Below are 18,165 nucleotides of genomic sequence, written 5' to 3'. Positions count from 1 at the left end.
TGGACTATCGCTTGGACGTCTGCCGTGTCACACGGGGCGCCCATATCGAACATCTCTGAAGGTGAGACAAAACTTTGATAATTTATCTGTCGATACGTAGCTGTAGTTTGGTTACAATAAACATACATTCGTCTAAAATTAATTTTCTTATTGGCCTATTCATTTTGACTAACCCTGTATTATGTAACTCTTATTATTATTACATAATAAATAAATGAGAGTAAAATAAGAGTAAAATAATAAATGTAATAAAATTATTATGATTATTACATTTATTATTTTATTCTTCTTATTATTATTACATTTATTTAATAATAATAATAAAATGTAATATAATGTTAATGTAATAATAATAATAGTAATAGAGTAAAATAATAAATGTAATAAAATAATATCAATAACAGAGTAAGATAATAAATAATCTTGACTCGAGTATAAACTGAGGGGAGCTTTTTCAACTTAAAAAAGGGGCAGAAAAACCAGGCTTATACTCGAGTATATACAGTAATTACTTTGAAAAAATAACTTTCCACACAAAATGCCAATGCACATAGAAATAGTGACTTTAAGATGTTGAGAAACATTGATTAAAATGAATTGATTCATGAACAAGTATAGAACAAGCACTTCATGGCCCCCATTCTATGCTACCTGAGGCAAACACCTCACTCTGTCTCTATGGGAGGGCCAGGCCAGGGCTTAAACCATAACTAGAATGGTTTGTGGCAAGCCAGGTTGTAACAGGTGCCGAAGGCAAGTGATTCAGGCAACTTATGCAAGGGAGACGTATGCTGATGATGAGCAGATAGGTTGGATGATTCGGCCAGCACCTTCCTCCTTCTGCAACAATTGCTTCTTGTATCATCAGGAAGTTTAGACAATCTGAACAATGGCTTTGGACCTAGTCACTCAGCTATCCATGATAAAGGTGGGGTGCTAACATGCACTTCCTCATCATTCAAACCTTGGCTAATACCAGGCAAGATTCAAAATAAAAGCCAGGAGGAGACAGCAAGATCGTGCCTGGGATGCTGCCAGCCTTTGAGGTAAGAAATCTCTATCCTTTCTTGCTAACGCTTGCAAGGCCCTTCATAACACTGTATTTTTTTTCCTGGGGAAAAGAGGACTTCTTAATTTGGGGAGCCCCGCTGGAGAATCTCCTCTGGAGGCAGAGGGTGCTGGTAAACCAGTGATCTCAGCCTGATAACCAACACCCAGATTTATTATTTGTGCTTATACAATGAGACAGATCTGGACAGACCATAAATCAGTAGTCCCAGCCAAAGAGGGTGTTTATAATATATAGCCTGAACCGAATTGCAGATGGCTCCAATGGTTTGGATTCAACTTTCTGTTGTCTTCAGATAATGGATAATTTTCAAGAAGAGCTGGGAAGTAATAACACAGCCCAACAACAACAAAAAGGTTTTGCTGTCTTGCTTTTTAGGTTTGTTTCTGGGGTTATATGGGGCTTTGGATCAGAAAATTGCATTGGATAGACCGCATCAGCTCTAGTTTCTTAGATATAGTTATCATGATTTTCTTTGGATGAGAGCAGATGTCGATTGATAGGATAATAGAATAGAATCATAGAATCATAGAGTTGAAAGAGACCTCATGGGCCATCCAGTCCAACCCCCTGCCAAGAAGCAGGAAAGTTGCACTCAAATCACCCCTGACAGATGGCCATCCAGCCTCTGTTTAAAAGCTTTCAAAGAAGGAGCCTCTACCACACCACAGGGCAGAGAGTTTCACTGCTGAATGGCTCTCACAGTCAGGAAGTTCTTCCTAATGTTCCTTTCTTGTAGTTGATGCCATTGTTCCACGTCCTAGTCTCCAGGGCAGCAGAAAACAAGCTTGCTCCCTCTTCCCTATGATTTCTTCTCATAGGACATATGTTCTTTATCTCAAAAACTAGAACTATAGGGGGAAACAGGTGCCATTTTTGGAATCAGCAGTTCAAGTACACCCAGAAGCAGATCTAACTTTGTGGCACCAAATGTGTCTTGGCCAGTGTAATGAGTTATAATTAAAGTTTCACCCAGAATAAAATACTATTATTTTGGGGGTGGGTGTAATTAAATTTCATTCTAAAAGCAACACAATTGGGAATGAAGTTTCTCTATTAAATAACAGTGCTTAGTTACTTTTAAATGTTACTTTCTAAAGGCATTTAAAGTCAATTGCAGATTATTTACGGGGTGGAACTGTACCACTTTATAGTGGAAGAGTGTGTGGCATCATGCTCCAGAAACCAGGTTATGAACTGATTGATTGACATTACAATTGGGCTAGAGTGGTACAATTCCACCTCTGTCTCTAAAACCAGGTCTCCTCTGCAAGCCGAGAAGAAAGAATCACAGGAAGAGTGGTACTTAACTAACTCAGGTCATAATGAAGGATGTAAGGACAAACCATGCCATTGCCAAAAATGATGGGAAGGGGAGGGGAATTCCCCGTTCCCATTGCTGCCAGTTAAAGAAGTGAAATAGTGGAACTGGGCACTGGGCTATGTGTGTGGTGTGTGGAGCATCTTTGACATTTGGCAGGAAGGGATGGTGCCCTACCTTACTTCGCTCCTGCTGATGCTCCTAGAGAAGTTAGATGGCAGGGCCAGTGGGGGGAAAGAGGGGGTGTTTTTAAGGATATTTTAGAAAAAATATCCTTAAAAAGAAAGAAAGAAAAAAATCCCTAAAAATTGGGGGATGACCCAAACATTACAAAACTTGGTGGGCTAAAAGTGGTAGATGTGCCCTCTATGTGTGGTGATTTTCATCCCTTTAGCCCTAAAACTGAGGGGAAGGGGAGCCTGGGGAAGGCCGCCCATAGTGGCCAATGGGTTGAAATTTTTCATTTTTTCGGATGCGGAATGAAAACGTCATCCGGAAAGGCACCCGTTTTTGGGAGGTGCACAAAATGAAAACAGGGAGCTTATGAATGAAACAAACTGAAAGGGATAGCGATTCTATACAAATGCACAAGACTAATGTGCATTGCTGAACCTCTTGCATTGCAGAGAAAGGGCGATCTTTTTTTTTTTTTTTTTTTTGTCGTGTCAAGAGTGACTCCTGGTGTGAGAGAATTGGCCGTCTGCAAGGATGTTGACCAGGGGACGCCTGGATGATTTGATGTTTTTATCATCCTTGTGGGAGGCTTCGCTCATGTCCCCGCATGAGGAGCTGGAGTTGATAGAGGGAGCTCATCCGCCTCTCCCCGGATTCGAACCTGCGATCTGTCAGTCTTCAGTCCTGCCGGCACAAGGGTTTAGCCCACTGCGCCACCGGGGGCTCCCAGAAAGGGGGATGAGGCAGTTTCTTGTGTGAGCAATGCCGCAATCTCAAGTGAACCCATTGCAGGAGCTCCATTGCCTCAAAGCCACAAGCTATTCTGCATTTCAGGAAAACTCAGCAACATCCTTCCACTTTGCCTGAAGTATGGCAAAGCTCATTTAACCCAGGATAACTCATGATATTCACTGGAAGTACAGGAATGTTACAAGGACAGCCAAGAGTCAATTCAGGGTGAATCAAGCTTTTAATGACAATATAGGCTCCATTTACACTAAGCATTTCATGCAGCTGAAGCTAGCTTCAAACTATAATGCCCTACATTTGTCCTCAGCCATTAATAGAGATAGAAAAGTGCACTTTTGAATGATGGAAATCGGATGTTTATCCCGCATGTGTACCAGGTTTCCAGTTATTTTGACAGATGGCAGAGCTGTAGTGAATGAATTGCTAAAATAACATCTGTTGCAGACTCCAGTTACAAGTAACAAGCTTGTAATTGAATTATTAATTCACAAAAATTAAAGTGTGGTTAATGCCTATAATGCTTTGTATAAAGTGTATGGGAGTTGTGCAGTCGATAGGAGCACTGCTGGGCAATGGGCTAAGAGCTTTTAAGCATCAGGAAATGCAGAAAACAAGCTCCGTGATCCGCTGCACGCTGGATGTCCTGCCACAGCCAACACTCCACATATATTGAATTGTGTGGATGCTGTTATTCATCCAGATCAGCGCATCACAACACAACAATTGGCCATACAGCTGTCGGTAAGAACTGGAAGTCTGTGTTCAATTATTGAGGCTCTCGGATTTTCGAAGATCTACACAAAACCAATCCACGAAGTCTCACAGCAGATCACAAGATTCAGAGGAAAGCTATTTATTCTGAATCGTTGAAGCATTTTGATACCAAGTGGAAGGTCTTTTGGTCCCAGATTGTTGCGTTGATTCAACTTTGATAGGACTTTTAGAGCCAGAGATAAAAAGACAGTCAATGGAGGGTAATCATCTTCCATAAAGAAGACATTCAAGATAGCTCCCTCTGCTGGAAAAGTCATGGTTATTGTATTTTTGGATTGTGATGGAGTCATTTTTGTTGATTTGTTGCCAAAAGGTGCGACCATTAGCTCTGAGGCATGTCTTAACACCCTGAACAAGTCATGCAACGTTTCCGGCGAGTTCGGCCTGGCGACAATCCAGCAGAAATGCGATTCCAGTATGACAATGTATGCCTTCACACAAGTCTGAGTGCCCAGGAACACATCTCCAAAATGGTTTGGATGGTGCTGCCCCACACTTCTTACAGCCCAGATCTAGCACTGTCAGATGTTCGCCTCTTTGGGACTCTTAAAGATGCTTTGCTTGGAACTTGCTCTTAGAAGATGACAACAGTATCACTGATGCAATGAAGTGAGAGGTCAGTCTAGACTCTAGATAGTCTCTTTCCATTTAAAGCAGGGGTCTTCAAACTTTTTCAGTGGGGGGCCAGTTCATGCTTCCTCAGACTGTTGGGGGGCCAAACTATAGTTTGGGGAAAAAATGAACTGATTCCTATACACACTGCACATAACTTATATAACAAATTGAAATTGAATCCATGTTTTAGAGCTGGAATTTAGGGGTCTTTGCCAGGAGGCAGAGACCAATCAGACTCCTTAAAGAGTTTGTTACCCTGGCGAGACAGATAGAAGCACCCAATCCCTGATTTTTCCCAATACAAGGTCTCACCAAGTTGAAGGAAGTGCCACCGAGGTTTATTAGCAATTCAGCTGAAAAGGATGCAGAGCGGCAATCATTTGCCAAGCAGAGCATGTGGTTACAGAAGTAAAGGCCATTTTTATAGAAAATACAGAGTTGTGAGTTTCAAAATTCCCGCTCCCCCCTCCCGCCCAGCTCGAAGGGGATTGGCTAACGCGCAAACAGCTGGGAGGAGGCTTGGCTGTCCCCCATGCATCAGGGCCAATCACAGGGCTTTCGCGGGGCTCCTATCAGGAGGCTCCTGCTGCCTCGAAGCTCCAGCGAATCAGAAGGGAGGGAGGCGGGATGAAGGGAGACAATGCATTCTGGATTGGATTATGGAGTTTTAATGTCCTTAGGCTTATTGAGTCCTGGGATCGGCTTTCCAGAGAAGCCACTTTATTGTCCTGAGATGGGTCTGTGATAAGCATTGATGGCTTAATCCGGCTTTTCCTCTTACAATCAGATAAGGCACAAAGGGGAAACTTTTGTGAATGTCCTTAGTGGAAAGATATGAAAGAAAAACGGCTTGGAGGAAAAGAGGACTTTCCTAAGGTCATATTCCCACCATTGTTATATGATTAAAAAGTCTGCCAAATGAAAATCCTAATAGTGGCCCAACTCCGAAGTCAAAAGGATTTCCTTTACTATTGTCCATGCAAAGAATGTCCAAAGATAAGGGTCTTTTCATGATCACTGATTGCTTTTCCAGAGGCAAGGCAGCTTCCTTGTAGATTTCCCCCAAGGAGAGGGGAAGGGGGCAAAAGGGTCAGGGCAAGGTTGAATACATAAAGGGAAATATAGAAATACAGGAGAAAATATGAAAATATAGAAATCATAATACAGAGAGTAAACCCAACTACCTTCCCCCAGTGTCCATAGTTCATATTATTCATAGGAAGGTCCATAAAGGGAAATATATCCATGAGGGGGAAAGAGAGTCCCTTGCTTGTGAGATGGGGGACCATCAGGAGCCCAGGTGTGCCTCAGATGGAAAAATTCAAATACTTTTGTAGCATGATTTTCAGTAATAAATTGATTACTTTCTGCTGTAAACATATGAAAATAGGGCATAAAGCCTTGATTAAATGATACACACCAAACTGACGAAGGCTTAACCCTTATTATCCAGCCTGGCGTCCTTGCCCTTAGCAAAACTATAAGTTACTATCTCTTATGGGGGGGGGGGTGTCATGTTTGACTTCATCCAGACAAGACAGAGGGCCTACTGGTCAGTCGTAAGGCCATAGGGTTACAGCCCAGGAACATAGGGCATAGGGTTACAGCCTGTGTCGGATGGGGTTACATTCCCCCTGAAGATGCAGGTTCACAGCTTGGGAGTGATCCTGGACTCATCGCTGAACCTGGAACCCCAGGTCTTGGCAGTGCACCAGCTGTGCCTGTACCTTAGGAAGTCTGACTTGGCCACGGTGGTCCATCCTCTGGTTACATCCCTAACAGATTACTGCAATAAAAGTGAAAACTAAACAAAACATATTAAATTAAAAAACAGAAATCATCCTTTAAAACCTGCTTTATATGGTATAAAACAATTAAAACATTTCCACCATTGCTCAAGTTAGTGAGACCAAGGTCCAGTTTAAAAAGTGTAGTCCAATTAGGTTATCCAGCCATTGGTGTTGTTATGTTTAGCCATTATCAAAGACCTGTTTGAAAGTAGTTGTTGTGCTCCAGAAACTTCATTTTTGTGCCCACAAATTATGTTACATTGGTGGAGACTCTACAATATATTCAATCATTGAGAAACTAGAGCAAAATGTGCTATAGCAGGATATCCCTCCTGCAAAGATGAAGTTTTTGCAGTTTACTATACTTTCCCATGTGTTTATGATAGAACCAATTAGGAAATGGCATTTATAACCCAGGACCAAAAAACATAGTACAGGAGGGGTGTTTCTTTTCACGAAGAAAATGGGGGAGGGACAGTGGGCGGGAACATCTCTCTACAACAGTGGTTCCCAACCTGTGGTCCGTGGATCACTGGTGGTCTGCAAGGTCCATGGCCTCACGTTTACTACACCGTTGCCTCGAAACCATACGACAACAAGAGTGACTGGTCTCGCAAGACCCTCTTTTAGTACCAAATCTAAAGTTGATCGAACACTGATTCATAACCCTTTTGATACTAATGTTGGAGGTACTATAAGGGGTGTCAGGAGGGGAGAAGTTGACTCCCCAAGAAAGATTACTACTACCACATCAGCTCTATATTATTAAATATGGTTTTCTGAGGGTGAGCAGATGGTGATTACTGGATGGCATATGTGCTGTATCAGAAACTAGAGCTGATGTGGTCTATCCAATGCAATTTCCTGAATCAGCACCTCAAATAACCAAACCAAATCTAAAGTTGATCAAACACTGATTCATAATCCTTTTGATACTAATGTTGGAGAGTGATCCCTGCTCAAAGTGGTTCCCTCTTCCAGTAATCCCTGTTCCAGTGGTCCCTGGTCAAAGTGGTCCCTGGTCAAGTGGTTCCTGGTCAAAAAAAGTTTGGGAACCATTGCTCTACATTGTATTGGTAAATCAACTGAGAACTCTTGAATAAAACAGATAATTTGCTAATGTGTGATGGAGGTAGGAAAGTCATCCATTTAATTTCAAAACCGAGTGGTAAACCACTCTTCCGAACACTTGGCATGTTCAGCAGGAAGAAGTCTTATGATGCAGACTAGAAAAACAGTACATGTAAAAGAAAGATTCATTGATATTTTCACTAAATTTAAACCATTTTGAATGACTATATTCTAAGGCATTGTTTTTTCGGGTTTTTTTTTGTCATGTCAGGAGCGACTTGAGAAACTGCAAGTCGCTTCTGGTGTGAGAGAACTGGCCGTCTGTGAGGACGTTGCCCAGGGGACGCTCGGATGTTTTGATGTTTTACCATCCTTGTTGGAGGCTTCTCTCATGTCCCTACATGAGGAGCTGGAGCTGATAGAGGGAGCTCATCCACGCTCTCCCCGGATTCGAACCTGCGACCTGTCGGTCTTCAGTCCTGCCGGCACAGGGGTTTAACCCACTGCGTCACCGGGTGCTCCTGTTTTTGAAATGACCCTCATAGAAAACAAACACCTGAAAACTGTGCAACAGAAAGCCCTCAATGCGCACCACTGCTCTGTGGTTTGTGTAATCACCATCCGAGCCTCAAATTGGTTCCAGGATTTCCTAGGTAATCATCTGCATAGTGAAACTCCTTTCTTCGACATTGTTTTAAAAGTATGTTAAATTGTCCTTGGAGGCTTTTAAACAGAATCTGGATGGTCATCTGTTCGGGCTATTTTGATTATGCTTTTCCTGCATGGCAGAGCGTTGGACTAGATGGCCCATGTGATCTCTTTCAACTCAATTATTCTGTGAGTCAATATGCCTGTAGATTCATCACACTAGAGAATGAATCCACTTTAAATCTGGTTTCTGCCTCCTGCAGAATTCTGGGGTTTGTAATTTAGTGAGGCTGTTAAAGAGTCCTCCCTGAACTACAAGCCCCAGAATTCTGCAGGAGGCAGAAACCAGATTTAAAGTGGATTCATTCTCTAGTGCAGTGGTTCTCAACCTGGGGTCCCCAGATGTTTTTGGCCTTCAACACCCAGAAATCCTAACAGCTGGTAAACTGGCTGCGATTTCTGGGAGTTGTAGGCCAAAACACCTGGGGACCCACAGGTTGAGAACCGCTGCTCTAGTGTGATGAGGTTATTAGTCTACTTCTCCAGTGCATGTGCAAAGAGCTTTTGAATACAGAAACAATCAAATATAGGACTGCTTCCTGCAGTCTGGCATTGTACTGTCTGTCATGATTCATTTCAGTCTACAATCTGTGTATAATGGATTGGATGCTTCTCCATGACAGTAATGTCTCCCTCACTTTTGCAGGGTGTGGTAAGAAAGAAGTTCCTGGAGATAATACAATCCTCAAGCATACAATGTTCCTGGAACTGCTGGTAGCCCTATTGTTTTTCGTATCAGCTGGTAAGAACTTGGGTGGACAAAGAAGTGTATATGTTAACACACTTTGAATGTTTGTGTGTCAATTTGTGATGAATATAGAGATAACCTAAACCATTGTGCTGCCCGAGGCAAACAGTAAAAATCTCTCTTCTACATGTCCCTATGGAAGGGAGTACTGCAGCATTAGGGGCAACCAGCAGCTTAATTTGGGCAATTGATTTTATATGGCCTAGATATCATCATAGCGGTTTCAAGGCAGGATCTATTCAGAGGAGTTTTAAGGATGAGTAAATACGACTTCTCCAGTGTTCCCCCCCCCCCCCCATGTCAGGAGTGACTTGAGAAGCTGCAAGTTGCTTCTGGTGTGAGAGAATTGGCCGTCTGCAAGGGAGACACATGGATGTTTTGATATTTTACCATCTTTGTGGTAGGCTTCTCTCATGTCCCTGCATGGGGAGCTGGAGTTGACAGAGGGAGCTCAACCTGTTCTCCCCAGATTCAAACCGCTGATCTGTCAGTTAGTCAGCAATCCTGCCGGCACAAGGGTTTAACCTATTGTGCCACCGTGGGGCTCTCCAAGGTCATCTAATAGGGTTCTATGATTGAGTAGGGACTTCAAACCTTGGTCTCTAGTGTCCTAGTCCAGCACTCAAATTACTGACACACAGTGGCTTTCACTGCTACCTAAGAGACACAAAATCACCTACCTGAATTGCCCAATTTTCTATATCTAGCAGTATGTTTACATATCTAAGGAAAATACAACCAACCACTGCTTAAAATAATTGGGGGGAAAAAACCTTCCAGAAAGCACACCTTAATTTTGCCACATTCCCTGCTGTAGCGCCCCATAATTTCACAGATTCTTAGGCTCTCTCCAGCAGTCATTTGAGCTGTTTACCATTTTATGTCAGGGATGTCATGTTATTGGATGTCAAGGATATTTTCATGGCCCTCGAAACCTCCTTGGATTGACTTTTTTCTCAGACAAGAGAAAAAGGTGAATTGCTGCTCCTGGAAGACTGGAATTAAGTGACCTAAATGCTTCTCTCTGCCAAGTCCAGGAAAAGTACCAATGACAGATGGGTAGCTTTCAGGTTGGAATCCCTTGTGCTGGCAGAACTGCTGACCGAAAGGTTGGTAGATCAAATCCAGGGAGTGGGGTGAGCTTCTGTCTGTCAGCTCCAGCTACTCATGCAGGAAGCCTCCCACAGGACGGTAAAACATCAATCATCTGGGCATCCCCTGGGCAACGTCCTTGCAGACGACCAATTCTCTCACACCAGAAGTGACTTGCAGTTTCTCAAGTCACTCCTAATATGAAAAAAAGCTTCCAGGTTGGGATTGTGGCAGGTCTGTGAGCCACATCCAGAACCCAAAGGAGGCCTCCCTGTATTATGTGAAAAACATTTTTGAGAAGAGGAAGTGGATGTCCAGGAACATATTGTATTCTTCTTAGTAATCTATGTGGCTTCCTGGAGGGTCCTGGGGTGCAGATGTGGCCCCAGACCTGCCACAATTCCAACCTCAAAGTTGCCCATCTGCCATTAGTACTTTTCCTGAACTTGGCAGAGATCACTTAATTTCAGTCTTTGGCGAGATGCACTACATCTATTTATTATATGTAATTATATGTAATCATTTGGGATTTCGATTTTAATTCTGTCTGTATGTACACATTAGCATATGTGCAAGGTCTCTTGTGTACTGTCCAATACTTTATTTCTCTTGTTGCAACTGAAATTTCCTTTGTAAACATGCATGTGCAAGTCCCTAAAACACCTTGTGAATGAGCTCTTGATTACACCAAATCCTCTATCTCTGTGTCACTACACTGTGAGCCCTGCTGCTGAAGAGTCATCTCTATTCTCTATGGCACTAAGGCTTATAGCCTACACATTTTCTGGGAGGTGTTCATTCCTGGTTTATGTTTTACAGCCAGTGCAGGAGAAGCAGAACGGGTACCTGGAGGGAAAGCGTGCCCCGCTCACTCTCAGCCGTGGCAAGCAGGACTCTTTTCTGGCTTCAAACTAGTTTGTGGAGGGACTCTGATCCACAAGTCATGGGTGCTCAGTGCGGCCCACTGTAGAAGGAAAAGGTATGTGTACATGAGAAGAGACTGGGCAGAGAAGTAGTTACATATACTGCATGTATACTATAAGGCAATGGTTCCCAACCTGTGGTCCGTGGACTACCAGTGGTCTGCAAGAATTAAAATATGGTCCACGGCCTCACTGTTACTACATGGTTGCAACAAGAGCGACTGGTCTCGTGAAACCCTCTTATAGTGCCAAGGCGTATTAAATATGGTTTTCTGTGAGCGAGCAAATGGTGACTACTGGATGGCATATGATCTGTATTAGAAACTAGAGCTTATGTAGTCTATCCAATGCAATTTTCTGAATCAGCATTCCAAATAACCAAACCAAATCTAAAGTTGGCCAAAAGCTGATTCATAACCCTTTTGGTACTAATGTTGGAGAGTGCTCCCTGGTCAAAGTGGTCCCTGGTCAGAATGGTCCCTGGACAAGTGGTTCATGGTCAAGTGGTCCCTGGTCCAAGTGGCCCTTGGTCATAGTGGTCCCTGGTGAAAAAAAAGTTGGGAACCACTGTGCTAGCTGAAGAGAAATATCAGTTAACCCTAATGAGAACTTGGAAATAAACAAATCTTCATGCCAGGAAGAGCTTCAACTAACAAATTCTGCTGTTAAAAGCACAAGACCCGATCCTTTCTTTAAAAAAACAAATAGAAACAAATTGAAAGCTGTGCTGTTAGTCATCCTTCCTGTATGTTTCTTCCTAGTCCTTTCCCTGTGCGTCTCGGAGAGCATGACCTCAAGCGCTTGGACTGGTCCGAACAGCTGAAGCTAGCCTCCAAAGTCATTGTGCATCCGAACTATGATCCTCAAACCAAGAACAACGACATCATGCTCGTGAAACTGCTGACTCCTGTCTGCTTGAATAACAAAGTCAAAATCCTCAAGTTGCCAACCACCTGCCCTGTCCCTGGGACCGAATGCCTTATTTCAGGGTGGGGTACAACAACAAGCCCTGAAGGTATGTAGAGACATATTTTGGGAGTGCACGTCACATATGATTTGATCCCAAGCTGGAGCTTCATCAGACAAGCAGGAAAATATTTTTGTATTCAGTAACTCATATTGATATAAAAGTTAAACCTATAGACTTCAGTTTAGGCTGCAATATTACAGGAGTCTAAACATCCCCAGCTCAATAAAATCCCTGCTTTATTTCTACATTCCTTCAGTTATATGTGAGTGTGTGGGAGGGTGTGTGCATCGGAAATGTGTTGGAGGGCTTTCTCCACATACAGGGTAAAAAGGTTTTCCCCTGACATTAAGTCCAGTCGTGTTCAACTCTGTGGAGTGGTGCTCACCTCCATTTCTGAGCCGAAGAGCCGCCGTTGTCCATAGACACCTCCAAGGTTATGTGGCCAGCATGACTGCATGGAGAGCTGCTACCTTTCCGCCAGAGCGGAATTGATCTACTCACATTTGTATGTTGTCGAACTGCTAGGTTGGCAGAAGCTGGGGCTGACAGCGGAAGCTAACACCACCCAGATTTGAACCTGTGACCTTTCAGTCAACAAGTTTAACAGCTCAGCGGTTTAACCCACTGCGCCACCAGAATCCAACATACAACAACAATATTTTATTACGGTCCATAGACCCATTAGTATAATGAACAGTCATTAGAGCACATGTATCAAACGCAAGGCCCATAGGTCAAATTCAGCCCATCATGTCATTTTATGTGGCCCTCCAGCTGCTGAATCGCAACTTCCGCATTCCTCATCATTAGTCATCACGACTTGAACTGATGGGTGTGCTACAGTAACATCTGGAAGACTGCAATTTCTTCTGTTTAGTCAGGAGAGTGAGATTTGAACTTCAATATAAGGGTTGTGGATGGGAAAAGTGACTTTAAAATGTCCTTCAACCCTTCCCCAAACCTCAGAGCCACAAGTGCTGTTGGGTTGAAATTCCCATTTCCCCAGTCCATACAGGAGATAATTAAAAGTGATGGGAGTTTCCATTCAACAACATATGCGGACCAAAACGGACTAAAAACTAAAGAGCAGCAACCACTACGTAAGAACATTACAGTTGGCCTCCTGTATCCACAGATTCTCCATCCATGGATTCAACGGCCCTTTGAAGGCAACCATAAGGCTGATGTGGGCCCCATGGAAAATTACTTTGATACCCTTGTGCCAGAGAATAGCTTTATGTACCCCATCTAGAAAGAGACTTACCCGTATTTCATCGTATAATAGTCGTCATCGCATAATAATAGCACACAACCCCTTTTTGGAATCCCATTTTGGGGATTTTAGTATTCTCCACATAATAGTCAGATTCCTAGCTCATGGGTGTGACTATTGTGCGAGGGGGCAGCACCAACTTGATCAACTTTGGATCTTGGAGGGGAGAGTTGTGGGTGGTTTTGCAGCTATGGGGTTTCCCTTGGCTGGCTACTGTAGCTGTAAAAAAGCCCCGTAGCTGTAAAAAAATCACATAATAGTCACATCCCCTTTTGTTCCTACCCTCCAAAGAGTAGGGAAAGTCAGACTATTATATGGTGAAATACAGTATGCATGCATACTGTCCATTCTCAGTTCCAGAAAATACTGTAATGTGTTCACCACACAATAGTCACATCCCCTCTTGTAGTCCCCCCCAAAAAAGAGTGGGGGGAGTCAGACTAATATATGGTGAAATACAGTATGCATGTGGACTCGGGTCGCATGCATACTGTACATTCTCAGTCCCAGAAAATACTGTAACATGTTCATCACATAATAGTCACACCCCCTCTTGTTGCCCCCCCCCCCAAAGAGTGGGGAGAGTCAGACTATTATATGGTGAAATACAGTATGCAAGTGGACTTGGGTCACATGCATACTGTACACTCTCAGTCCCAGAAAATGCTGTAATACGTTCACCACATAATAGTCACATCTCTCTTGTTGTCCCTCCCCAAAAAAGAGTAGGGGGAGTCAAACTATTATATGGTGAAATACATTCTGCATGTGGACTTAGGTCGCATTAATACTGTACACTCTAAATCCCAGAAAATACTGATTTGTGAACACCTTAGACATGCTCACAAATCAGAAATGCCTTGAAAACACTCAACAACAGCAACAACAAAGCTGTGCATACATGTGTCACGAGGTTATCCAAATGGCTGAGCTCCTACACTGGGTTTTAGTAGTTATGCACTGATTGCGTTACATAGCTTTTGCATGGCAAAGCTGTGTGTCTGAAAGCACAATTGTGTTTGGAACCAAAAGCGCATTTGTTTGTATGCACATGTCTGCATCTGAAAAGGGACCACATGCAGAACTCTGCTTTTGTGACCTTGAAAGGTAGGGGGATGCTTGTATGGGTAAACACCAATAGGATCCTGGCTTTTGCCTTCCTTCATTACACTAATATGGCCCTAGGAAAACAATGTAACTATGAGCATGATTCATTAATAGAATTACACCCTGAATGCTCTGCCAAACAACTGCACAGGATGACCCTGACTACCAGTATTTTAAGACCAAAACAGGTGGGAAAAATAACCTGTTTCTGTACTCATTCCTTGCTATTAAATTGCTTTTTCCCTAATCATTGTGCTTTTTTCTCACACAGTAAATTTCCCAGATGTTCTGCATTGTGCAAACATCACCATTGTCAACTATGAAGCCTGCCGATCCATCTATCCCAATTATATCAATGAGAACATGGTCTGCGCAGGCAAGATGGAGGGAGGCACAGATGCTTGCCAGGTGAGCTATTTTCTCTACTGTATCTAATGGGACAGGTGAATGAGAGTGCCAAAGAGGTCTCTATACAATATGAATAATCAAGAAAAAATCTGTCAAGTTCATATTTGACTATGAAATGTTCATTTTATACCTTACCTTGTGACTAGCAACAAAACCAAAATTATTATTATTATTATTATTATTATTATTATTATTATTATTAGAAACACAAGATGAATCCACAGCAGACACTCTGCTGGCTATTGTATTGGATCACGCATCGGACACTTCCCAAGTGTGATGTATCTGCGAATGATGCGTACAGATCTCAGTAAGGTGGCCTTCTGCAGCTAGCAGATAGTAATTTTGTCAGCAGCGACTGTGTTTAAGTGCAGGCCAAGGTCTTTAGGCACTGCACCCAGTGTGCCGATCACCACTGGGACCACCTTGACTGGCTTGTGCCAGGGTCTTTGCAGTTCAATCTTTAAATCCTCATATTGTGTCAGCTTTTCTAGTCATTTTTCTTCAACCCTGCTGTCACCTGGGATTATTATTATTATTATTATTATTATGTCCCCGCAATTCATAACTTTCCAAAACTTACACTGAATTTTGAAGAGGGAGCATGTGCAAAACACATTTGAAAAATTTGACTAAAATGTGCACAAACATGAATTAGCTAATGGAAAATGTGTACAAGAATTATGTATTTTTAAATAATAAAATATGCACAATTTTCTATCCATGGCTGGGGGAAATATTGCAATTTGATATGGAAGGAAGTGAAACAAGTGGGATTCTGTGAAATACAGAAAGACTGAGAATGAGATATTTTTGTGTTTTCACTCAGAAATCTTGTTGATCAACAGTATTTGGTCTTTTTAGATCCATAAAGTGGCATAGTATCCCAAACATGTATTTACTTCTTAATTAAATGTATTTATTTATTTATTTATTTATTTATTTATTTACTATATTTATACCCCACCCTATCTCACCCCGAAGGGGACTCAGAGAGTCTTACAAGTTATAGGTATATACAATATATTATATTATTAGCATAGTACAATATTAGTATATTACTATATTGTACTATACCACTATAATGCAATATTATTAGTTATATTACATGTGATATATAATATAAAATTATTATAGTATTATATTGTATTACTATTAGTATTATATTGCATTACAATATTATGATCAATATTATATGTACACACAATATATTATATTATTAACATAGCACAATATTAGCATTATATATTACTAATTTGTATTATACCACTATACTGTAATATTATTAGTAATATTACATGTAATGTATAATATATAATTATTATATTATTATAGTGCATTATTATTAGTATTATATTGTATTACAATATTATGATCAATATTATATGTGCATACAATATATTATATTATTAGCATGGCACAATATTAGCATTATATATTACTATATTGTACTATACCACTATACTCTATACTGCAAAAATATTAGTAATATTATATGTAATATATAATATGCCATTATTATATTGTATTATTATCATTATAATATTGTATTACATTATAATATTATTTTCAATATTATATGTATATGCAATATATTATATTATTAGCATAGCACATTAGTATTATATATTACTATGTTGTATGTACTGTACCACTATACTGCAATATTATTAGTAATATTACATGGAATATATAATATACCATTATTATATTGTATTATTATTATTATTATATTGTATTACATTATAATATTATTTTCAATATTATATGTATATGCAATATATTATATTATTAGCATAGTGCAATATTAGTATTATATATTACTATACTGTATGTACTATACCACTATACTGCAATATTATTAGTAATATTACATGTAATATATAATATACCATTATTATATTGTATTATTAGTATTATATTGTATTACATTATAATATTATTTACAATATTACATGTATATACAATATATTATATTATTAGCATAGCACAATATTAGTATTATATATTACTATATTTTTGCTGGGGGAAGGGGCTCCCAACTGATGACACAGGAGACATGGTGGAACTGTATCTTCCTGGCTCCCCCTCTTCCTGGCTCCCCAGTTGGTGCTGGGAATGTGCTGGTTTACAAAATTATAGTACCTTAAATCCTATTTTAAGTTGGATTCTATTTAAGAATAGAAAATAGAATCCTATTTTAATTATGATTTAATTAGGATTGATTCAACCGCTTAACAATGGCTTCAATCATTCTAACTCAAGTTGGGAGTAACCAACAGGATTCTAGCCACTGTGATGCTTGCCCCTGATTTGGAAATTATAGGTTCATAATTATACAATTCACAGCAGACCTTTAGGGACTAGACACTGAAACACAGATAAGTAAAGATCTCAGTTTTACTTTCCCCCCACATTCGGTTCTTGTAAACTTCAAAATTATGATACATTCATGAAGAAATTTGCAAATTTTGGAAAAGTTATGATCCAAAAAGTGAAAATGAATCTCCTCCATCTCTGATCATGTTGCATTTTACTTTTCCTGTAGGGTGATTCAGGAGGACCCCTCGTCTGCAATGGGCAGCTGCAAGGGATTGTGTCCTGGGGACCAGTGCTGTGCGGACAGCCAAACAGACCAGGAGTCTATGTTAATGTCTGCAAATATGTGGACTGGATTAGAGAAACAATCAGATATAACTGAAGATCGTTCGGCAGCCCTGAGCAAACGGAAGGGAAGGCAAAAATACAGAATCGACTCAACGTCTGTCATCCTTTCTGCAACCAGCTTAGGTTGCTTTTATCACTTCCATGGTGCTATCTAAAATGTGAAATAATAAAATTTTGTTTGATTTCCAAGTATTTGCTGTCCTCCAAAAGCACCCCAAGGCTGGGGTGTTTTTCATTAATCGTTTCTCACCAGTTCCCCATGCGGAGACACGAGAGAAGCCTCCCACAAGGATGGTAAAACCCAGGCGTCCCCTGGGCAACGTCCTTGCAGATAGCCAATTCTCTCACATCAGAAGCGACTTGCAGTTTCTCAAGTTGTTCTGTCGCTGCTGGAGCTAAAATTAAATGCTTCTAAGAGAGGATGCAAGGCTTGCGTCCAGCGGGAAGCCCGGGGCCCCGAGAAGGAGCCTTTAGAGGAACTTTCCCTATTAAGCAGGCTTTAGGAGACTTGAACTTAAATACACAGTCTTTATTAATGAACAAGCAGGAATTGTAAGATTTCTAAATAGTCTATTGGGTCTTGCAGTCTTGTTTACAAGAAGCCTTTGCACAGGAGGAACGTCTGTACGCATCCTCTGCCTTGGCTTCCCTTGCTGTGACTAACTGAAAAATGGCCCCTTCCCTCCAAAAGGCAAAAAGGGGGCA

The 18,165-nt window shown here is 41.1% G+C and overlaps 1 protein-coding gene across 1 annotated transcript; it reads left to right on the top strand.

Moving 5' to 3' along the window:
* The first annotated feature begins 888 nt into the window (after positions 1-888).
* LOC132780298 (trypsin-like) lies at positions 889-17,652 on the top strand. The gene is made up of 6 exons (XM_060783922.2): positions 889-1,046; positions 8,919-9,014; positions 10,932-11,091; positions 11,797-12,050; positions 14,657-14,793; positions 17,342-17,652. Exons 2-6 carry the CDS (start codon positions 8,969-8,971, stop codon positions 17,492-17,494), a joined length of 750 nt encoding a protein of 249 aa, XP_060639905.1. The 5' UTR covers positions 889-1,046; positions 8,919-8,968; the 3' UTR covers positions 17,495-17,652.
* Positions 17,653-18,165: the final 513 nt, after the last annotated feature.

Source organism: Anolis sagrei, chromosome X, assembly GCF_037176765.1.
Source record: "Anolis sagrei isolate rAnoSag1 chromosome X, rAnoSag1.mat, whole genome shotgun sequence".
Classification (NCBI taxonomy): Eukaryota; Metazoa; Chordata; class Lepidosauria; order Squamata; family Dactyloidae; genus Anolis; species Anolis sagrei.
The sequence above is the reverse complement of the archived record's forward strand: the minus strand, read 5'-3'. Positions and strand labels throughout refer to the sequence as shown.

Coding starts and splice junctions, on each gene's coding strand:
- LOC132780298 (XM_060783922.2), top strand. CDS start 8,969: ATGTTCCTGGAACTGCTGGTAGCCCTATTGTTTTTCGTATCAGCTG. Junction 11,092..11,796: donor GCCCACTGTAGAAGGAAAAG/GTATGTGTACAT, acceptor GTTTCTTCCTAG/TCCTTTCCCTGTGCGTCTCG. Junction 12,051..14,656: donor TACAACAACAAGCCCTGAAG/GTATGTAGAGAC, acceptor TTTCTCACACAG/TAAATTTCCCAGATGTTCTG.